The sequence below is a fragment of the Berghia stephanieae genome, chromosome 1, assembly GCF_034508935.2.
Source record: "Berghia stephanieae isolate SIO BIC M18660-M18661 chromosome 1, UCSD_Bste_1.3, whole genome shotgun sequence".
Taxonomy (NCBI): Eukaryota; Metazoa; Mollusca; class Gastropoda; order Nudibranchia; family Aeolidiidae; genus Berghia; species Berghia stephanieae.
Genome location: NC_088360.1, coordinates 117,748,095 through 117,772,962, shown reverse-complemented (window position 1 = coordinate 117,772,962; position 24,868 = coordinate 117,748,095). Strand labels below are relative to the sequence as shown.

The following is a 24,868-nucleotide window of genomic DNA, read 5'->3' as shown; positions in this document are numbered from 1 at the left end:
CTCTCAGCTGATACTTACCAGGACTAGAAAAAAAAAAAAAGCAAGCAATGTCAGGCTAGAACAAGGACGAGAACAACATAGAATGGGAAAACAGATAAAGGGGTCAGCAGACAGTAAAACGACCTCTCTGCCCACCATGGGAGCTCAGAAGACCTTACCCAAGATGATTTCCAACATACAATATCACAACAAAAATTTATGATTTATATGGGGAAACAATCGTAAAAGAAAAATGTCCTATATTGATGTATAACAAGGAATCCCAGTCAAATTCAGAAAAACAATAGTAAGCCTTATGAAAGGAGATGACAAATATAGGGCTATAAAAAAGCCAGTAAAGCCTCGACTGTATTTACAACAAATAAATAACTTTTATCTAAAAATAAACTGGCATCAGAGCTCAAACCAGCTCCATCACTTGGCCAAGATAAATGAAAAGCAATGACACATCGTTTTATGTTTGTTTTTAGGAATTTAATGAGACTTGTAAACCCTTTAGTGCTAGGGAAAAAGGATAACAGGACAAACAAAAAACATAAACTTATATCTTACACGAGCACTTATCAGTGTCCAAGAAAAAGCTAGACAAAGGGACAAGTAAAAAAAACAAAAACACAATGACATGTAGCAACTGTTATGAAAATGATGCAAATGCAATATGTATAATGTATTGAATGATAATTCAAAAAAATTAATTTTAGGACCAAGTACTAATATTGTGAAGACCACCATCAAGAGTTTGTTACAGAGGGCATTTTGTCGCTTATGGCCATGACACACTTGTAATTAGAAGCATTCGGTAAAACTGAGAGTCTTGTTTTTTGTTTTGAATGGTTTTACGGCGCTTGCAACACATTAAGGTCATATCAGCGCCAGTAAAAAGGAAGAAAATGGGATAGTAAAAGGTTCTAGAGTTACAATTAAAGCATTCAAGAATAAGGCAGACAAAGGGGAATTGGTTCAAATACGGAACAGATGCAGATTCCAAGAGCACACAATAACTATGTGTACTTAGTTTGAGATCACCTAAAAGTCTCATCCAGAAACAAGCACAGGTCCGCACTAAGAGGAATACACTCAAATGTTTACAAATCATATACTTTTTTGTTTGTTGCTTAAGGTCTCTTCCAACACAATTGAGGTTATATGAGAGACCGCTGAAACAAAAAAACAAGCAATCTAGCAAAAATAGTACAAATGTAAATCAAAATCATAACCTAAAGATATCATAAGCTAAATTATAAATAACCAAGAACAAACAGGCAGAAGATTTACAGAAAAAAAAAATATCCCCTGTCAAAAATACAATCACAAACCGAAGAAGCAGGATAGGCTAGTAAAGAGAAGAAGAAACGACATCACTATCGGATCGTACACCCATGCGAACATCATAGGTATATGATTCAAGGGTGATGCTCCCATCCAACCACCCGCCAAATCATATACAATACATAAACAAAACATAATACAGTGCATAACAGAGAGATGATTTACAGGGGAAAAAAATATCATCTCCCAAAACTATACATTTGACTGTTTCCCTCCCAGCTAGGTTATCCGGCCAGGGCCAGGACAAAACCAAATAATCTCATTCCAAGACAAAGACCGAAAGCATGTTGGAAAACAGACATAGGGGGATAGAAGACACAGTATGTACCTCCCTGCCCACTATGGGAGGTCAGGAACCCCACCCAGAAACTGAGTGTCAACTTTTCAGTTAACTGGTAAGTAAAACATTCACTTATCATGGTGAAAAACATGAATGACAATAAGCATTATAATGAGCAGGCAATGCGTGAACTTTGTTCATTTTGATGTGCCGAGTTCAAAATATATATATATCTACAGTGGAACCTCCCGATAACGACATGCCACGGGACCGAGTTTTTATGTCGTTATCCGGAGGTGTTATTATTTAGAGGTTTCCAAGATGGCGGACAAAGTGGGCGTGGTAAGGCCCGCGGGACCAGTTTTTATTAACACTGACAAAACAAACAAAACATTGTAGTGTATTCCTCTTAGAGGGTTCTTGTGCGTGTGTCTGGATGAGACTTTTAGGTGATCTGAACTGAGTACATTGATAGTGTGCTCCTGGAATCTACATCTGTTCCCTATTTAAACCATTCCCCTTTGTCTTACTTTTTCTTATGTCATTTCAATTGTAAATCTAGAATGTTTTTTACTATCTAATTTTCTTCCGTTTTACTGGCGCTGATATGACATAGATGTGTCACAAGCGCTGTAAAACCCTTTACAACAAACAAAATCAGGTAATTCGGACGCTGAGAGTTAGATAAAATTCCTACTCCTTTTCCTCCCACAGAAACACTACTACTACCACTACTTACTATACTACTACTATACTACTGCTATTGTTATTATTATTATTATTATTATTATTATTATTACTACTACTACTACTACTTCTATTACTACTACTACTACTACTACTACTATCACCACATAATATCACATTTTCCAAGAATTTGTGTTTACTTGCTTACACTAACATTTATACCTTGGTTTTTATTAATGCATATCAGCCAAGATTCGTCAAAAAAAAGCTGCGTTCTCATTGGTTTCAAAAGCTGCGTTCTCATTGGTTCAAGCAGGAATCGTTTTTATAAACTTTGAGTACTCATACTCTGTATTTTTAGTATCAGATATCTACAAAAACTGCCGAAAATCGCCAAAATGATGTCGTTATTCTGAGGTTTCATCAAAAAGTGCGTCGTTATTTGGAGGTTTTTTTTTACTGATCTTAGAAAAAAATCGGGACCAGGGGTCAATTTCGTTATCAGGAGGTTGTCGCTATTCGGAGGTGTCGTAATCGGGAGGTTCCACTGTATTCTTATGATTGGAGTGATATTTGCAATATTGATGGGTTAACAGTACTAATTCTGGCTAAACAGATTTTTTAATAGGCTGCCTTTCATGACATGCCAAAACAATATTAAGCATGTCCAACACTGTCAGTGTTGCCTGAAGACTCCCAAATTTTATCTTCCATTTTCCAACCAGTTGACTGCTTCAAATAAAACCAGTGATTCGGACTGCAAATGTGTTGTGGGCAATAGATGTTTATGTTCTCTGTTTTCTGATCCATGTGACACTGGTTATAATCCATTTTTGCTTCTCTGTTTATCAATAAAACATTGTTCCAAACAACTTTATGCCGACATCTATTCAAACATCATTACATAACTTTTTAGGAAATATCTTTCAAATTGTATAGTAAAAGCTTACATGTGAGGCGTTTAATGAAAACAGACAATTATCTTTAAAACATCATGACACAAATTCAGACTGTTTTAATAGGGAGGTATCAGCATGGTATCAGCATTACAGCAACAGTGAAAAGTATTCTCAAAAATACAAAAAATAACAAATTTTCATGCAAATAAATTTTTGCAACCAATAAGAGGGTTGATCAAATATGAATTGCCCCGACTATGAAGGACTTGTTTGATTTGAATGAAAATTTCAGGTAAAAGTTATAAATTTTTCATAAAATTGCAGGAGAAAAAAAAGGAAACTTCTGATATGCACTCTGATGTGTTACTGCAAACAACCCAGAAATTTGGCTTTGTCAAAAGGAAATTATACCAAATGGAAGATGAAGATAAACGCTGATAAGAAATTCTCCTAGCATTTCTGAAAAATAAATCCATGACAAATTGGCAGCAGTGGATGAAACTTGGCTCTGTCAATATGATTTAGAGATGAAATGCCATTCAAAGCAAAGGAGAACCCATGAAAAGCCAATACTCAAAAAAGGCATAGATGAGCCACTCTGTGATAAAGGTCCCTGCTTTTTGCTACATGGAAATCATCCTTATGTTCGACTATCTTTCATAGAACAAAACAATGAATCGGAAACCCGACTTACAACTCTTGAATAGACTGAGTTGGATATAAAGCATCCAAGGAAGCTTTGAAGTAGAGCTCTGCTTTTGCAGGACATTGCGCTGTCTTATCGTACCACAGTGTCAACAGCAGAAGATTGCAGGATAGAAACCTTACCTGATCCTTCCTACTCTCTCAAGTTGGCCCCTTCTGATTTTTAATGTTTCTTACATTGAAGAAAGACCACAAAAGAAAGCATTTTGAAGATGAAATTGAAATCTTAAGAGCTTCAGAAAACTAGTTACAGGCAATTCCTAAAGCCTTCTACTTTGAAGGACTTTTCAAGGTCAAGGAGAAATGGGACAAGTATACCACTTGACCTGAGGACTATGTAGAAACCTAAAAGTAATTCTTCAAAATTTCAAGAATTGGAACATTCCTTCATAATCAGGGTAATTTATATTTGATCAACCCTCGTACAGGAGAGAATGCATACTTATTCCACATTAACTAAAGACTGCATTGATCTTATTCAATCAGTTTAATAAAATAACAAAATAAATAATAAAATTCCCTTTATTTATCCTATAGGGGAAATTTGTCTCTAGGGTCTATTCCAAGACTGGAATAACCCAGGCATCAACCGCAGTGCAGCGCTACAAATTAAGCTAGGGCGAGGTGACTTGCTACCCCTTAAAGCTTTCCTTTGTGATTTTAAATCCTGCTTCTTTTTAAATAATCCAAAATTTACTTTAAAACAATACATTTCTATTTACTTTTTATGTGTGTCCATTAAGTTCAAAGAATTTACAATTTAGGTGACATCATTTTCATAAACAAAATAAAAGTAATTTTATCAACTTAAGGTTAATATTCAAAATTAATATCACAAAATATTTTTAAGTAAGTAAATCAACAATGACGAATCCTAAATCCTTCTCTTAGTCATTAGACAGAAATCCAGATCCGATTCTAAAATCTATCATGTCACCTTGTATTGTAATAACATTAATACCAATATTTATTTTTTACCTGACTCCAATATTTATATACATATAATAGGATGTAACCGGTTAAGATAAATTGTACTTCAAAATAAAAAGGAACCGATTAACAAAATGTGGCTTTCATAATTACCAAACAAAATGTGGCTTTCATAATTACCAAACTATCTTTACAATAGAAGAAAAATAGCCTGAGTAGTACTGAATGAACAGCAAATATAAGCCATAGAAATTCAAAAATCTGATCACGAGTTGTTTGCTATTCACACCACTATCAGATTCATAATTTTGTTCATGATATGGCATATGAAATAAAGCATTAAAAAAATGTTAGTATTCATATGAAAATAGGCATGGCAGTATGCTTGGGAATAATTACATTATTAATGGTATCAGCATAAATTAAAATAATGTTTATCAAAAATTGTTTGGTTGTTTTTCTTTCCCTTTGGAGATAATGGTTACAACAGACCACTGATACAAGGTATTCAAGTACAATGGAAGCTGGGCTACAACTGGGGTTTTTACCTTTTATGGTCATTATAATTCATTTCATCTATGCATACCAATAGCAAGTAGATTTCCTGGCACCCATGCCACAAGAGTGTGAAGAGAGATGTCACCAAATAAAAAGGAAATTCATCTAACAAGGTATGATGAAGTATTTCGACTTCTAATGTAAGTGAGTTGAAAACGCATCTTAGTTTCCTCCATTGTGCGGCTATGTGGTCTTGTGGTATGACACTCGCTTTCGGATCAGAAGGTCCAGGGTTCGAGCCTCGTGCTCGGCGCATAGTTGAATCCTTGGAGAAGGCTCTTTACTCACATTCTCTCACTGTACTCAGGTGTAAAATGAGTACCTGGCCGTTAACAGCGTTGTCGGTGTCCGAAAAATTGTAATATCACCTAACAGGCGTTATGTCCCGTCCTACATGTTAAATGTTGCTGTTGACCAGGGACCCCTTAGTGGATATTGCACTATATAAAGCTCAATTTTTTTAAATATGTCTCTTTATCTGGCTATTTGTTTAAGCAATGAGAAACGTCCCTCTAAAACCCCTCCAGATTAAAAAAAAATTATTTTTTTAAAATCAAATTTATACATTAACACATTCAAGAACAGAGAGATCACAACTATACAAAGAAATTACTGTAAGTCCTATTACCTTCAATGTATCTGAGTACTACTGTATTATCTTTTTCTCACTGTAAATTACTAGCTCTGTTGTAGTTATGCTTTTTAACTTGATTACAATCAAGTTTTGAAGGAGTATAGAAACAAAAGTAGCACACTAAAATGGCATTCTACTAATATCTTTTTATTTCAATATATAACATGTTTCGTTTATACATATTTCACAAATCATTGTTCAAGGTCCAAGAAGCTATCAATGACCGAGTTGTATCTCTCTATATCAGGATTTTCTGTAAGTCCCATTACCACCATTGTATCTGAGTTCTACTGTATTGTTTTTCCTATGTCTTTTAGCTCTGAAACTAGCGATAGTTGGAGCTCTTGGACTCCAAAATTATTATGCTAAAAATATTTGTCAGATGCACTTAGTTGGAATAATAATCAAGCATATCAGGGAGTTGAAACACAAATAAAGTTCGTAGTCTATCTCAACAGTTCGTAGTCTATCTCAACAGTCGTATAAATATCACAAATATGGCTATCAAGTATCATAGTCATCATCCTCTCCAACATTTTGCCGCAGAGGGTGTGATAAATCAATAGGTTGATGCTGCAGCATTGACAATTTCTGTGAAACAGGACTTTGTATGTAGGGTGAACTACTAAGAGGGTTAGTACCATTATTGTTAAAAGAAACCTTTAAGGGCATCTGTGAAGAAGGCAGAATTTCGAAATTGGAGGGCATTTGGTACAATGGCTGTTTAACCAGAGAATGAGGTGACTCATAGTTCGAGCTGAAATAAAACAGAAGTAAACATTAACATCTAACAGCAAGGTGAAAGGCACCATCTAGAAAATTGATAACTCAATACACGCCCTTTTAGTTCAAAAATCAACATTTCACATCTATCAAATGAATGAATATGGCAAAGATCAAATCAATCAGCATTAGATGAAGAAAATTGGTGCATATTTTTGGCAACTTTTAATACAAGCAACGGTGTATGTGGATTTCTATTTTTTTTTATAAAATGGATTGAATGGTACAATTGAACCCTTGATGGAATGAAGTTGACACATGTTCTAGTGATAGGTCTCTTTTATATTCACTGTATATTACCAAATTGATTTTTTTTTTTAAATTGTTGGTTACCTACCTACTTTATTAATCCTTATGGGTTTGGGGGAATTATTTTATTGATAAGTGATAAGCAACACTCTGGGTTGCCGTAAAATCAGCAAACGTGAGTTCCAACCTCAAACCTTTGAGTGAAGACTAGAATGTTGAGAAATGCTTTATGAAAAAGAGAACTTCTAACTCAAATAAATCTTCCCAAGATGAAGAAATTCGATACCTTTATTATTGATAAAAGCAACCAGGAATAAGATTTTGGCTATGACGATAAAAACAAAAAACTTTAATAGATTCTGTCTTTGAAACCTGGTAAAGATGACAGCTGGCGGACCATTTTGATTAATCAACCCATTCTCGGCTGTCTAACACCAATTTGAATATATTGTCTCAAATAAATTATATCAAAACCAGGGAGGAAAATTGTAAAGAGCTGAGAGGTAACGGTCCTATGTCAAGTTTTTCCATGCCAAATTCCACAGCATCGAATTAAGGAATGTGGAAAAACAATGGTTGCTTAACCCTGGATTGGTCAATTTCTGTCTTAGTAAAACTCAGGACCACAAATAATAGGTACCACAGGCGAGCGCCGTGAATCGGTGGAAAGTTGTTATCGATGGCGTTGATCGTGAAAAACTCTCCACTTTACCTCACAATATCTCAACTTCTAATGCTCGAAACAAAATACAATTTGTTTTATTTTAAAGATCAACTTCTGATCTTTGTAATGCATCTTAAAACATACTTTTGCGATTAAAAAGAGTTTCATAATCAATCGCGAACGAGACCCGGTTTTAGATAATTTTGCCTAGCGGATCGCGAGAAAATTTCGAGGTCGCGATTTTCTCTTTTCATTCACGTTGTGAAAATCAAGGTTGTGCCGCGGAGAATTGGCGTATGATGCTAAGAATAGTATCATTAGAAAGGGCAAAACTTCCTCTTTCTTTTGACACTTCCTGCCCCGATATCAGATTCAAAATGGCGGAGCGAGTGGCGAGGAAAGCACATTGTCGTGCTATTTTTAACATTTTTTAATACTTTTAGCGATGTTCGCTCACGTCTGTTTAAATAAGCAGAGAGTTTAATGTTCCAGCTTTATTTTGATATCAAATACAACCAAATCGGATGAATTTTCACGGCACAATGAAAAAAATAAACCCGCTGGTGAAAAGAACCTAGTCCAGGGTTGCCAATTTGGCATTTTAAATGCCAGATTCCAAAAATCTGGCATTTTTGAAAACCGTTTGGCAATAGAAAAATCATTTGGCATTTGGCATTTTCTTTTCTTGTATATTATACTTCAAATGACACCTTTTCTCAACCGTGGTGTAGTGGTTTAGCACTCCACTTAGTAGTCAGTAGGTAAAAAATACCCCAACAGGAAATTTAGTATAATTCAAAAAAAAAGAAAAGAAAAGAAAACATGCAAGCCACCAGGATATGATAGTAAATTGTCTATCAAAAGTGACTAGTTTTCTTAGTGGGGGTGGGAGTCAACAGACTTTGGCATTTTTTTTTTTGGAGTGTTTTGGCATTTTTTGAGTCTTCCCCTGGCATTTTGTTGAAAAATAATCTGGCAACCCTGACCTAGTCGGGGGGGGGGGGGGGGGGGGGGGGGGGGGGGGGGGTTCGTTTATTAGTTTATTAGTTATCATCAAACAAGTTGATTGGGCTTTATTTGTTTTTATTGCATCATACTATACCTGGCTTGCTTTATTTTTTAAAAACAGATTGAGAGCTGCAGAGGTGGTTTATTTTCTCTTTCTTTCCCTCCTCTCAATTACATTCATTGTTTTGTGGTTTAATCAGTTTCTGGATGCAAGGTATTTACCGGACAGATTCTATGTTAAATTGATTGTATATGGCTTTGTCTGAAAGAGCTTGAGAAGTTAATTCATTTGGTATAAGTTATGTTTGTATGTCTTTTGTTGACGATTTTCTATGAATTTTTAAAGGTATCTAATATTTTTAGTTATGCCTAATATTGAATTTCTATCCAAAATCCTTAAAAAATTTTGGATGCCATTGATAATATGTTGAGATGCTTTTGCTTCTATTGGATAGAGATAAGAATGACGAGTAATTTGATGTAAAGTATGTCATCCTATCTTTATTAGTTATTTTTTTGTTAATATTTTGATTTTGTGTATTTTCAGTATATTGACACCATTTTTTCCATGCCGTAATTTTGAGCTTGGCAGTGACCTTCGGCTCAATATAGAGCAATTACTATTTTCTCCACATTAACAAAAAAAATTAGGCTAAGAATTTATATACTTTTTTGCAAAGATATTGAGTTTGAGTAGTATACATGTTCATTTTTTTTATCTATGAGGCTCCAAATATGGGTCCCTGGGCCTATATTTCCCATTTTTTTATATTTTGATGCTGTTTCTGTCATATTTGAGGATGGTTTCATTTAAGTATCATTGTTTTTTCATCTTAATATCTGCTTTTATTTTGTTTTATGATTGCATGTTTATGCAAAAAATGTTTATTTTAAATGTTATATAACCAACTTTTTTGTTTATGGCGTCATAAAGTCGGCAAAAAATGCGTAACCGGAATATGTGGGAAAAAATTGTAAGTTCAATAAAATTCATTTTATCATATTTCATTTATTTGTTGACGGATTTTCATAATTCTTTTTGTGTTGTTCATTAATTTCAAAGCACTTTACAGTGGTTTAACTCTTTTTATGATAGCTCAATTTTGAAATTTTCGCTTGTGGTACCTACAAATAATCACTCCCTTTCTTTTAATCATAAAATGGCAACAATTTATATCAAAGTCTGAAAGACATGTTCTCAAGATAAACCTGAAAAGTATGATGTACTTGTAATTGATATAAATGGTAGAACTGACTGTACTATTACGATGGCTCATTAGACAACATATTTTGCCAATCTACATTTTCCTTTTTCTGGGCGATGCTTACATTAGACTCAGTGTACCTTTTAAAATACTTAGACAGTGCTCTTTATTAGCAAATGACTCAAGCATTCTCTCATGGGAGCCCAAATCAGTAGACATACGAATGAAAAATAGACTGAACTGAATGTTCAGTGTGTGTGTGTGTGTGAGAGAGAGAGAGAGAGAGAGAGAGAGAGAGAGAGAGAGAGAGAGAGAGAGAGAGAGAAAGAGAGAGAGAGAGAGAGAGAGAGAGAGAGAGAGAGAGAGAGAGAGAGAGAGAAAGAGATAGAGAGAGAGTTGAAATGGAAACAGTATAATGTCATATGAATTCATTGCTTACCTTAAAGGAAGACTTTGATGATGCAAAATCGGTGCAGTATTTTTTCCTGAAAAATATATATTAATAAATCAAAAACATAAGAAATTATAAATATCTTCCTACTAGCAATTTAAGATATCAAAATATGTTGGGCTTTGTGGCCCAGTGATATGACATTCGCTTTCACACCATTAGGTCCCGGGTTCGAGTCATGCTATGAGCAGCACAAAGCTGAGTCCCTGGAAAACACTCTTTATTGACATTCTTTCACTGCAATCAGCTGTAAATGACTATCTGACCACTGACAGCATTCTATGTATTGAAAAAAATTGAAATATTGCCTTACACGTGCCATGTCTTGTCCTACATGTTAAGCATTGCTGCTTGCTTGGGATCCCCTTTAAAGGACATTGAGCACGTTTAGTGGATTTTGCTTACTGATGACACAAACTAAATGATAATATTGTGAACAAACCATCAATTTTTTAATTTTTTTAAAATGATCAAAACATAAGAAGGAAGCCGATCACAGAGCTATCATTGATTTTTTGTTTGAAGAGTTTATCCTTAAAACGGAAAACCATTACATTTGAATTAGATCAAGCAATAAGGCATACCAGCACACCATCTGATAAACTGACTTCAATTTTAAATCAATTTTCAATTTTTCAAATTCAAACAATGTTAAAAAACTGAATCATATTGTCTATCATTATAGAGCTAATTGCCTACCTGATGAATTTTTAAGAACAGAAAGACCCTCAGTGGGGGCAGATCCTGCAGAAGGTGGTGGGATAATATTATTGTTATTGTGGCTCACTAAATTATCAGATACTGATGGATGAAATGGACTACTGTGGTGTTGAAGAGAGGATGCTGCGTGCAATAGATGTTCTATATTTGGTTTTCCTTGGTGTTGTTGTCCATTTGGCATTAAATTTGGTTGATATGATGTATTTGGCTGTACAATAGGCAAATGTGATGCCTTGGCTTTGATATCAACGGGATATGACATGGTTGCAGACTCTTCATCTGTCTCTGTATCTTCAGCATCATCATTGTCGTCATCATCTTCATCTTCCTTCATGAAAAGAGGAATATTACAAATTACAAACTAAATCAAAAGCATTTTCAAATCTTGTCCAAACACAAAGAACAGCACATCCATAAATCTTGTTGTGATGTCACAGACAGGAATGGGGATGAGAGAATGGGATTTGAAATAACACAGTATGCATGTGTATAGGATATGATAGTAATTGCATACTCCAATCTAAAAAAAATTGCATAAAAATAAAGATTTATCAGCTGACTTAACTTCAGGATTTATGGACTCCAGTTATTGTAATAAAATTGGCATTCGTGTATTATAAGAATATATTACTTACACCTTCATGTTTGACAAAAAGGTCAAAAGATAATAGAAATCCTTCAGGCGAGTGTGCTTATAAAGGAGTCAATATATATATATATATATATATATATATAAAATTTTGTTTCTGAGCATGCCTATGATTGAATTATGCTTATAAAAGAATACCACCGTATAAGAGTGATACAAAGTTTCTTACTGAAGATGATTTATTTCCCTTTGATTTCCTTGATTTCCTTAAACCGTCACTCATTCGAGGCCTGAAATTTTTGAAAAAGCAGTGAGTGATTTGATCAAATGATAAGAAGAAGAAGAAGAAGAAGAAGAAGAAGAAGAAGAAGAAGAAGAAGAAGAAGAAGAAGAAGAAGAAGAAGAAGAGAAGAAGAGAAGAAGAAGAAGAAGAAGAAGAAGAAGAAGAAGAAGGAGAGAAGAAGAAGAAGAAGAAGAAGAGAGAAGAAGAATAGAGAAGAAGAGAGAAGAAGAGAGAAGAAGAAGAAGAAGAAGAGAAGAAGAAGAGAAGAAGAAGAGAGAAGAAGAAGAAGAAGAAGAAGAGAGAAGAAGAAGAGAGAAGAAGAGAGAGAAGAAGAAGAAGAAGAAGAAGAAGAGAGAGAGAGAGAAGAGAGAAGAAGAGAGAAGAGAGAGAGAGAGAGAAGAAGAAGAGAGAGAAGAGAGAGAAGGAGAGAAGAAGAAGAGAAGAAAGAAGAAGAGAGAAGAGAGAAGAGAAGAGAGAGAGAGAAGAGAACAATAGATACAAACAAAAAGAGAGAAGAGAGAGAGAGAGAGAGAGAGAGAGAGAGAGAGAGAGAGAGAGAGAGAGAGAGAGAGAGAGAGAGAGAGAGAGAAGAGAGAGAGAGAGAGAGAGAGAGAGAGAGAGAGAGAGAGAGAGAGAGAGGAGAAGGGGAGAGAGAGGAGAGGAGAGAGAGAGAGAAGGAGAGAGAGGAGAGAGAGAGAGAGAGAGGGGAGTAGAGAGAGAGAGAGAGAGAGAGAGAGAGAGAGAGAGAGAGAGAGAGAGAGAGAGAGAGAGAGAGAGAGAGAGAGTGGGGAATCTGTTGCCAGAGCACAAATGATTTGATCAGAAAACCGTACGGCACAAATAAAGCTAATGCTGACTTTATTATTCAATATCACAATCTACAGACTTTTAAAAGTATTGAATAAAAGTTAGTATGACAACTTTAAAAAAAGAGAAACAGTTTTCAAGTCTAATACTTGTAATAGCTTAACACCTATTCAACCTAGAGAATTTAACTAACCTGCCTCTCCCTCTTTTCGAAGTAGATGGCTCTCTTTCAAGCAATGGTTCTCCATTTTCCTCAACTTGATGATCAGGAACATCCTTTACTAAGTCTCGAAGGAAATCAAACTGTTTTGTTCCTGTTATAGTCTGTTTACTGAAAAAAATAAAATAGAAATAAATGAACAGCAAGATCACACACAAAAAACCCAAAACAAATGAAACATAGTCAAAATATTACAAAATTGACAAAAGAAGATGCAATTAAAACTTTACACGCCTGTCTTAAAAAAAAAAAAAAAACACTGGACAATGGTTGCTTAAAAAATTGACAATTTCTTTTGTCTGTTCAACAATTGTGTTTAAAAGTCTCAAGTTATGGACCAATAGATTCTGATTCAGCCACTTGTCTTCATTTTGTAAAATTTCACCAAGCTTGACTCAGACTGCATATTTCAGCCATGGCAATTTCAAGGGATCTCACCTTACACCTTTAAAAATGTTAGATGTTAATGCCATTCATTATTTATTTTTTTAAAAGTAGAGTGGGAATTTTAAATCCCTTAGTTGTATCTGATTTATTTAATATCCAGATGCACTGTATCCATACTTGAAAAAATGGTGACACTCACTAAAAAAATTAATGGCTGAACAGAAGAAAAAAAAAAGCATTAAGCTAAGTTGAACATTCTTTGCTTATAGAGTAGGTTCAGTCAAATTTTCTTCTTTTTTTTTTCTGACTCTTCTGTCCACCAAAATTGGGTGATAAGGTTTGTTATTGTTAGATCCCCCTTGCAAAAATACAGTTGAACAATATTCTCAACAATCACTCACAAAAGTGAGAGATTATGCATGTTAATCACCCAAAGAGAGTTGTGACATTCAAAAAGTACCTTAAAACACATCTTATCAATTATTTTTTCACCAAATAATTAAATGAATAGAACTATTAAACGTTTTTATAACCTATTCCTGACTTTTGCAATTGTTATGTGTAGCATGTATAATTTCCTCTTATCAATGTGTACCTAGAGCTGTGGCAATGCGAGATTGGTGCTATATATATAAATATATTAAACCATCATAATTACAATTATTATATGGTTTATTAGCATCAACTTACATGTGGGATGTGGATAAGGTTTTTGCACTCTTTGCCTGAGTTACCTTGGAAGATTCTGTCATAAGGGATTCAATGAACATCTCCAGAGCTCGAGCTATGAATTGTTAAGATCAATTTATCATAATTATAATGACCAATAATGATACTAGGAATAAGATAATTCGAATTCTATACAAATATGCTTTGAAATCACCATAGACAGATCAATAAGAACAATTTAAGTGTGTTGAAATTTGAAATGACATTTAGACATGTTTAGACTGTGAATAAAAAATCATAAATTAACATGATTATGCAATAACTAATATATAGGCCTATACTCTGAGTTACAAAGTTGTAAATATAAAATGCATATTGTTTAAAAACTTTTGAATTCCCTTGATTTTGCCCCAATTCCTAATCCAGAAACCCCCCCTCCCAAAAAATAAAACATCCCTCTCCTCCCCAAAAAGGACAACTTAGACTAATTATTATTCGGGTACTGATGGTGTCTAAGTATTTGAGTCCTCCGAATGAGATTGATGTATGCAAAAGGTTTTGAAATCAGATTATATATATATATATATATATATATATATATATATATATATATATATATATATATATATATATATATATATATAAACTCTGTTTTATAACACATAAGATAATTACAACCCTAAATAATTTACTAACTCAAAAACATAATACAGTCCAAGCCGGTTTACTGGGACGGCTCGGTTCCCGACATATCGTCCCAATTAAGCGGTGTCCCCAATACCGGCTTGGATTGTATCATTATACAATTGCTCTGCTTAATCACACGCCCTCTCCGTTTTATTGCACAGGGTGTCCCATAAAATCTACAAATCAAAAGCCCCACCATGGGCCCAAACATCTGACCCCATAAATTACAGGGTGGAAGCCTTTAAGATGTCATGGGCAACACAGTGCAAAACATACGTTTTACCTTATATATCAAGTTATGAGCAATAAAATTAATCCAAAAAGTTTTTATAGCATATTTCACATATATGAAGATCATGGACAATCTTCGCAAGTTTTATTCATTTTTAAAAAATTCACTCAAAAGGATACAAATGATGACAGGAACTGCCGCAGCAACTTTTCCAACCTCTTCATCCATTTGCATAATTTTTTTAATTCTTGCCTGTGGACATATCATAAATACTATTATCAAAAAAATGTCAGTTGGAACATGTAATGATACAGACAGGGCAAATTTTGTTCAAATACACCTTATAAGACCAATGGGTCAAGTAAAGGCAAAAGATCGGATTTGATCAATCATAAGAAAAACAAAAATTCAAAGTTTCTTTGTATCTAGAGAAATTTTTTATCCTCATACAATGGCAGATTCTCTTCACATAAAAATCTATTTCTCAGCCCAAGTATGCGAAGATCATTTTCACTATGACACAATGAAATTTTAAAGGCCATTTTTTAAAAACATAAAAACAAAATTGAAAAATTTCAGGTCCATCCTGGCAACACAAATCATTGTTGACTAACTTATAAGAAAAAAATATGACGAAGATTAATCCACTATTTAAAAAAAGCATTTGTTTCTCAGATATTTAACATGGGATTGTCAAGTAAATAATTCAATGACAAAAATTCATCATCAGTGAACTTATTTTGCAGATTTATCATGTGAAATGCAATAAAAAAGTAAAAATTCAATTCAATTAAATTAGTTCACGGCTTTGATATCCAAAAATACAGCGATTTAAAAAATTATTTTCCAATTACACTTATGCGCGGATATGAATTCAAGATACTATATTTCAATTAGAAAGAATACATTTATATTCCGTACTGCCAAAACAAGGAATGGGAATAATCTAAAATTTAAAACTAAAATTGCTAAAGACATATATGAATATAATAAAATAGCTCTTGATAGGAAACTTTTAGCATTAAAATACATATACGACTGAGAAAGTCAATGATAAGGAGCGCACATTAGATGTCGCTGTTATTTCCAAAATGCCGTGAATTTAATTTAATTAAAAAATAGGGAGTTTAATAGAAATTCTAAATGTAAGTCACACACTTGAAACCAATGTCATATGAAAGAGCTGGCAACCCAGATTACAAAACAGTTTGAATTTTGTTTCTATCTTGATTAGAAATAGAGTTACGGCAGTTCAAAGTCTGAAATTTTAGACCGATTTTACCCCAAAATTACCATTGCAAAGTTGTGACCGAAATCGCGTGATGTTAATAAAAAATGGTTAAAACAGTCAATATGGAGTTCTTATCACATATTGTATACCAAAATGTTTGTCTTATCGAGGACAATGCATTTACATTAATAAAGAGGAAGATAAACATTTCCAATTAACACATTATTACATAATATGATGCAAATGTTACATAATTAAAAGACGTAAGAAACAATTTGCCGTATCACTTTTTTGGCTTTGGATTTATCCCCAATATCTCACTGAAACAATTGCAAATAATTCCCCTCTTTGATTTAATACATAGAGAATAAAAAAAGGTTTGAGAGTATTTAAATGAAAAGATATAAACATGTTGCGTTATGACATAATGAGTTTATTTTTACCTCTGGCAATTTATTAACTGCATATAAATAAAATGGTAGATTGAAAAAGTTCAATTAAATTTGAAATGGATTCTCTATTTTAATTAGAAGGAAAGTTCTGGCTTTTAATTTTAATACTTTAAACAATTCTGCTGAACCACTTCGGGTTTATTACTATTCCATCATTTGAACTGACAATTAATATAATTTTATTCCCCCACTCCCCCCCCCCTTTCTCTCTTAATGTGTAGGGGTGTCAAAATTTATAACTAGTAGAACTTCTTACCATAATAATTATTGAGGCTAAGGCCTTTAGAATATGAATACAAATGATAATAAACATATCTAAACATATGAGAAAGAAACTTGATGACTTGATGGCAAAATAAAATCAAATCAAAGCAATTGGTATTTTTAAAATATCGATATTTATTAATATCGAATTTCACAAAGAGAAGAAATATACGCAGAGACGCCAATTGTAAATTTGGCTCACAGGAGTTTCAGACACCACTCATAGGAATTTCAATGCGGAAAGAGGAATTTCCGCACACAAGAAAAAGGAATTGGAATGGTATTGTGTTTACATATTTTATAGTTCTAAATAGATAACTGATAAGAATTATATTATGATTCATGATACATAAACACATTGCCAAACACAATCCCAAAGTTTCCTTATTTCAAATGAAGCAAAGCGCCAAAACCTAATGGTAGAGATTGTAATACTGGTGGTAGTGAGGATGATGTGGTGTTGGTGGTTGTAGTAATAATGGTAGTAATGATGAAGATGTGATAGTGGTTGTTGTTAGTGGTAGTGATGATGATATGGTGGTGGTTGAAGTAGTAGTGGTAGTGATGATGATGTGGTGGTGGTATAGTGGTTGTAGTAGTTGTGGTCGTGATGATAATGATGTGGTGGTTGTTGTAGTAGTGGTGGTTGTGATGTTGATGTGGTGGTGATGGTGGTTGTAGTACAAATGGTAATGATGATAATGTGGTAGTGGTGGTTGTAGTAGTAGCGGTAGTGATGATGTGGTAGTGGTTGTAGTAGTAGTAGTGGTAGTGATGATGTGGTGGTGGTGGTTGTAGTACTGGTCGTGATGATGATGTGGTGCTGGTGGTTGTATTAGTAGTGGTAGTGATGATGTTGTAGTGGTTGTAGTAGTAGTAGTAGTAGTAGTAGTAGTAGTAGTAGTAGTAGTAGTAGTAGTAGTGATGATGATGATGCGGTAGTGGTGGTGTGGTTGTAATAGTAGTAGTAGGTAGTCCAAACTGAATTTTTTTTTTGCAAGAAACACACCCATTCAATGTTTTTCTTGTAGAACTTTTTATTCTGATTACTATGATATTTGATTTGTCTTCCTAGGTCAAAAACTAAAAAAGTTATGGCAATTTGAAAATCATGGATTTTGGGCCGAAAACGGGAAAAGTTAAAAATACTAAATTTCCCAAGTTTGGGGTACCCCAAAATCATTATTACTATAGATACAGATCTAAAATCGCTTGTGGTTACAAATAGTTTTACCACAATAACTTTTCAAAGTTCAGAAAAATCACAGAAAAGCAGTTTCCAAAAAGTTGCCGAAACATGCGAAAAAGACGCAACTTCAAACTGTCGTAACTTTTTTGTTTGTTGACATAGGATGACATATTATATATCAAATTAATCAGGTTTTAAAGCTCTATCTGAATGGTGTGATATATAAGTTCTGTAAGATCATTATCAGTAACTCAAGAGAGGAAAAAGGTTGCCAAGTTTAAGAATTTGGACAAAAGTACCCAGACCCAGTGGTGGCCGAGAAGCTATTTTCTCAAAATAATGGAACAAGACATGTCTTAATAGCTAAAACCAAGGTTTATTTATCATTCTATGCAGGACGGATGGTAAGGTTGCCCGTCTCCCCTTTCCCACAGCCAGGAATGTCCTTTTAAGGGACCTGTACTGGTCATCATCTGTTTAAAACAAAGTAAAGTAAAAGCAAAATTAATGTTTTTCATATGTTTAGGAAAAATGAGGACATTTTAAATTTAAACCGATATTCTCTTATTTTTTCACTTTTGGAATTTTGTTGCTTCCTTTTTAAAAAAAACTCACTCCAATAAAAAACATAAATTAAAAAAAAAAAATCTCAGCAAAACAGAATATCCTTCTAAAGTCAATGAAAAGAAAAAAAATAATGTTTATAAAGAGTCAACTATAAAAAATGAATAAGTCATATTTATTTACATTATTGTGAAGTAGTAAACAACTCACAAATGGAAATATATAATCTAGCCAAGGAAAATAATTCTCTACCTCCAGGTCTGTCTATCACTACTATCATCGATGTCCGCCATCTTGGATTTTCTTAGATATTTGTAAGGGTTGTAAAAATCGTTCTAGTGGCTTAAAATTAATTGCCAGTAACACAAAATTAATTTATTTAATAAATATAATGCTTGAAGAAAGCAAATTACTGTATCACAGCTTATTCTGAAAATCAGAAATAAATAGGCTCTTCATTTTCTGAGACGGACCCAGAGTTCAGCCATTTTGAGAAGATGGGTTTGAGGACGATGTTGGATAAAACAATAAAATAAACAAATTTAAACTTAATACCTCTTAATTTATGATATTAATAAGTGAATTATATATTTATTTACCTGTCAGAACCTTGTATCGAGAAATTTCGAACGGTAGCGTTGATTCAGGCGAGATTTATTTGTTAGCCATTGGAGACGTCTGATACTGCTGCCGGCCGGTGGGAAAAAGAATTTCATTCATAAAGTGATGCGTTGTTTCGGTTTAAGCATTCTGCGCCGTTGGACATTTTTTAGTGTTGTTTTCGTATTTATAAAAAGGAAAAATACGGCTTTCCAAAAATACCAAATAGAACTTGATCATAATGAAAATTAGCCTTGAAAAGTTATAAAAAATGCGATATTTTCAAAACCAAAAATAAGAACTACTACTATTTGGTACCAAAATAATCGGCCCTCTTTTACGTGTCTTATGAAACCAGTTTGGAATTCAGAAAAGTGAGTGGAGCAGGCACTTATGTTGGTAACAACAAGATATGAAGTGAGTAGAAAAGTGCCAGAAGACAATAGAGAATAAAAATTTTTTTTTTTTCGCGGCGGTGGTGGGGTTTGAACCAGCGACCTTATTGGTACGACAACTCCGCCTGGCAGGTGAGAGCGTGGCTCTACCGTGTGAGCTATCCACGAACACAAAAATATTCGTTTCAAACCCAAGTCATTTCTAGATCCCTCTCTCACCCACTTCTGGGACCGCCGATTCGTTCGCCCACCACCATCGCGAAGTATTTTGACCAGCAGTTAAGCTTAATAGCCAATATTCTCAACACAAACATATAACATAGAAACGATTGAGACATTGAGTATGCTCCGGTGTATGGGGTGAATTTTTAATTCAGAAAAGTGAGTGGAGCAGGCACTTATGTTGGTAACAACAAGATATGAAGTGAGTAGAAAAGTGCCAGAAGACAATAGAGAATAAAAAAATTTTTTTTTTTTTTTTTTCGCGGCGGTGGTGGGGTTTGAACCTGCGACCTTATTGGTACGACAACTCCGCCTGGCAGGTGAGAGCGTGGCTCTACCGTGTGAGCTATCCACGAACACAAAAATATTCGTTTCAAACCCAAGTCATTTCTAGATCCCTCTCTCACCCACTTCTGGGACCGCCGATTCGTTCGCCCACCACCATCGCGAAGTATTTTGACCAGCAGTTAAGCTTAATAGCCAATATTCTCAACACAAACATATAACATAGAAACGATTGAGACATTGAGTATGCTCCGGTGTATGGGGTGAATTTTTAATTCAGAAAAGTGAGTGGAGCAGGCACTTATGTTGGTAACAACAAGATATGAAGTGAGTAGAAAAGTGCCAGAAGACAATAGAGAATAAAAATTTTTTTTTTTTTTTCGCGGCGGTGGTGGGGTTTGAACCTGCGACCTTATTGGTACGACAACTCCGCCTGGCAGGTGAGAGCGTGGCTCTACCGTGTGAGCTATCCACGAACACAAAATATATCGTTTCAAACCCAAGTCATTTCTAGATCCCTCTCTCACCCACTTCTGGGACCGCCGATTCGTTCGCCCACCACCATCGCGAAGTATTTTGACCAGCAGTTAAGCTTAATAGCCAATATTCTCAACACAAACATATAACATAGAAACGATTGAGACATTGAGTATGCTCCGGTGTATGGGGTGAATTTTTAATTCAGAAAAGTGAGTGGAGCAGGCACTTATGTTGGTAACAACCAGATATGAAGTGAATAGAAAAGTGCCAGAAGACAATAGAGAATAAAAATTTTTATAGCTCACACGGTAGAGCCACGCTCTCACCTGCCAGGCGGAGTTGTCGTACCAATAAGGTCGCAGGTTCAAACCCCACCACCGCCGCGAAAAAAAATTTTTTATTCTCTATTGTCTTCTGGCACTTTTCTACTCACTTCATATCTTGTTGTTACCAACATAAGTGCCTGCTCCACTCACTTTTCTGAATTAAAAATTCACCCCATACACCGGAGCATACTCAATGTCTCAATCGTTTCTATGTTATATGTTTGTGTTGAGAATATTGGCTATTAATAATAATAATAATAATAATAATAATAATAATAATAATAATCTTTATTGTCCAAATTAAAGGCAATTCATGTGAGGTAAACAATGCTCAGTTTGGTTCATGGTATGAACATCAACACATTTACAAATACAGACACAGCCATACACGAACATACACGCTTGCACATTGTTTCTACACATGTATACAAAAGAAATGAGCGTACATACAAACACATATACATACATACATACATACATACATGCAGACATACATACAAACCAGCATATCATCGTATATGCATGCCTACATTCATACATACATACATACATACATACATACATACATACATACATACATATATACATACACACAGACACACACACAGACAGATAGAACGATACGATATATTTTCTGGGACAGCAGATAACCATATTATAAATATAGTGTCTTATATTAAGAAGAAGATGGCAATAATTGTGATGATGATGATGATGATGATGATGATGATGATGATGATGATGATGATGATGATGATGATGATGACTACGATAATGATGATGATGATGATGATGATGATGATGATGATGATGATGATGATGTGATGATAACGACGGCGGCAATGTCGATGATGATGATTCACGACACTGCTTCTCGTTATTTTCATTGGTTGTCTCATTTTTCCACAGAAGATTTGTTAATTAATTTTATGGCGGTTGGAATGAAGGTTGTCTTATGTCGATTTGTCCGACATTTTGCTTCTAGATACCGTCTTCCGGAGCGCAGAAGTTGGAATTTTTCGTTCAGCGGATGCCTCTTTTCGTTGATAATGTTAAAAGATTTCTTCTCAACTGCATTAATATAAGTTGTGTCAAGGCTTCTAAGGTCTGTGTTAATTATTTTTGAAGCCTCTCTGAGGGTTCTATGTAGTTTGGATTTTTCTTTTGTTCCACAGCTTCCATACCACGTTGTGATGCCAAACGAAACGATACTCAATATTAATGACTTGTAGATTTGTATCATGGTCTTTCTGTTCACATTGAAAGACCTTAATTTTCTGAGTATATACAAGCGCTGGTTACATTTTTTGATGACATTGTTGGTGTGCGATTCAAATCTTAGACTGTTATCTATAATTACACCAAGGTATTTAAACGTTTCAACAGTTTCAACCGCCTGATTGTTAATTTTTGTTATTTGTCTTGCTCTTTTTCCTATTTTTCTGTGATCAAACAGTTGTTCCTTTGTTTTTGTTACATTGAGCTCTAGACAGTTATCGGCACACCATTTGCTGAATTTACTAACTTGCTCAGTGTATTTAAATTCGGAGACGGAATCATTGAGCAGGCCGAGTATTGCGGTGTCATCAGCATACTTGATGAGTTGGCAGTTATCAAAGCTAGCCACACAATCGTTTGTATAGAGGATGTAAAGTAGAGGTGAGCTTACACACCCTTGTGGGCATCCGTTTGAAAGAGTTTTTACTGATGATATATTTGAGCCTACTCTGACATGTTGGGGGCGATCGATGAGAAAGTTGTTATACCAGTTGATGAGGTAATGGGGAAGGTTTAGAGCATGCAGTTTACTGATTAATATGTTGGTTTTCATGGCATTAAAGGCAGACGAAAAATCGACGTATAGGATTCGGCAGTAGTTGGCGGGTGAAACATCCAAGTGATTTGATATTGAATGCATCACTGTGAGGAGTGCGTCTTCCACACTAAGATTTTGTTGGTAGGCAAACTGATATGGATCAAGTATGTGTTGGTCATATATAAATTGCAACAGCTCTCTTTTCAGAATTTTTTCCAGACATTTCATAATAATTGATGTTAAAGCAACAGGTCTATAATCATTCAGCTGAGTTGGTGGATTCTTTTTGGGTACTGGAATTATAGTCGATGTTTTCCATATAATTGGGATTTTCTGTTCATCTATTGAACGTTGGAAAATAGGCAAGAAAGGGACAGCTAGTTGGTTGTTACAGTTTGAAATGAGTTCCCCACTAAGTCCATCTGGACCTGGTGCTTTTTTCTTTTTACATAATTTAAGAACATTGATGACCGCCTCTTCTTCGATTTCTGGCGGAGGAGACGTATTTTTTGTTATGATATTAATTTTTGAAAGTACGTTGTCAATGGTGTCGAATCGACAGTAAAACTTATTTAATTCCTCGATATTCATATGTGTGTCATTGTTAAAATCTGTCTTTTTGTTGTTAACGCCACCCATTTCTTTAATCATCCTCCACGCCTGCGATGCATTTGAATTTTTAAGGTTTGTTTCCATTTTATCTTTATATTTACGTTTTTCTTCATAAATTACCCTCTTTAATTGTTTTTCTGCCTCGTGCTGCTTTTTTTGTCCCCACTCATATGAGCGATTTTCTTCATATTTATAAATAACTTAACTCGTTTGTTGACCCAAGGTTTGTTGTTGTTAAATATTTTAATCCTTTTAGTGTCCACACACAAATCACAACAGAAATGAATATAAGACGTGACAACATCAACCCATTCGTCCAGTGACATGTTATCAGACATGAGTTCATCCCATATTGTGCAGTCAAAACAACCTTGGAGTTTGTTTATATTTTCTGTAGACCAAAGACGAGTTTCTTTCACAATCGCTTTATGTTGTCTTAATTTAGTTTTGTAGGTTGGAATCAACAACACACTATTGTGATCTGAATTTCCTATTTTTACTTTTTGAACGCTTCTGTATGAATTTTTAATATTTGTATAGCACAGATCCAGGGTTTTATCTCGTCTGGTAGGAACAGAGACGTGTTGATAAAAAGAATTTATAGGAGGGCAGTGATTGAAATCACCAAGAATTATTACGGGGGCATCAGGATGTTTTCTTAAAAAATTAAATGATTCCTCCTCAATTACCCGTAAAGCTGTGTTAGCATTCGCATCAGGAGGGACGTACACAGCAATGACATAAATAAGTGGGAATTCCCGAGGTAAATAGTGGGGTCTAAGAGAGAGGGAAATGAGCTCGATGTCCTTTTCACATAATGAACGTGTAGTTCGACAGCTTTTGCACCAGTTTTTGTTGAAATACACACAAATACCACCACCTTTTTGTTTTCCTGTCATTGAGCTATCTCTGTCACGCCTATGTATTATGAAATTTTCCAATTCTACACTTTTATCTGTATCTAAGTCTGAAAGCCATGACTCTGTAAAACACAGTATGCTTGAGTTTTCATAATCAGGATCAAATTTACACAACGCGCTAATATTGTCCGCTTGTTTCTGATAGAACGAACGTTTGAAAGTATAATCATAGGTAGTGGTACTTTACCAGTTCTTCGAATTCTTTGCTTGACGCCTCCACGTTTTCCTCTTTTTCTTTTCTTGATTGAAACAATAAAACCTTTTCGATCATTTGTTTTGATTGTTGTTTGTCCAATATCAAGCAATTCGTTTTTTGTGTAGACGACGGTCGCCATATTGTTTTTATTTCGAACACAACAACATTGTTCACTCGTTGTAACTTTTCATGCTCTACACATTATTGAAATAGGTACCACAAATAGAAATATTTAAATATAGTCATACCTGTATTCCAATTACAAATAATAAGTCCATATACAAAAACGATGGCAGATAATAACACAAGAATACAAACTTTTACTGATGAACAACAGAGC

General features: G+C 34.5%; 1 protein-coding gene and 1 long non-coding RNA gene across 3 annotated transcripts in view; both read right to left on the bottom strand.

The window, feature by feature from the left end:
- Positions 1–452: 452 nt before the first annotated feature.
- The window catches only part of LOC144962879 (uncharacterized), a 30,322-nt gene continuing 5,906 nt past the window's right edge, over positions 453–24,868 (bottom strand). The window contains exons 2-8 of one of the 2 annotated variants that reach the window (XM_078896243.1): positions 15,156–15,228; positions 14,079–14,172; positions 12,975–13,112; positions 11,921–11,981; positions 11,082–11,430; positions 10,371–10,416; positions 453–6,779 (exon numbers count right to left, since the gene is read on the bottom strand). In XM_078896243.1, coding sequence (XP_078752369.1) covers positions 6,527–6,779; positions 10,371–10,416; positions 11,082–11,430; positions 11,921–11,981; positions 12,975–13,112; positions 14,079–14,172; positions 15,156–15,228 — 1,014 coding nt within the window. In that variant the 3' untranslated portion in view covers positions 453–6,526. The remainder of the gene's footprint in view (positions 6,780–10,370; positions 10,417–11,081; positions 11,431–11,920; positions 11,982–12,974; positions 13,113–14,078; positions 14,173–15,155; positions 15,229–24,868) is intronic. The other variant, XM_078896244.1, reaches the window with a different exon arrangement.
- On the bottom strand, positions 18,469–19,416 carry LOC144962882 (uncharacterized). Its single transcript, XR_013643539.1, has 2 exons — positions 19,276–19,416; positions 18,469–18,585 (listed from the first exon to the last, which is right to left on the bottom strand). It is a non-coding gene; the product is annotated as an uncharacterized LOC144962882 (long non-coding RNA).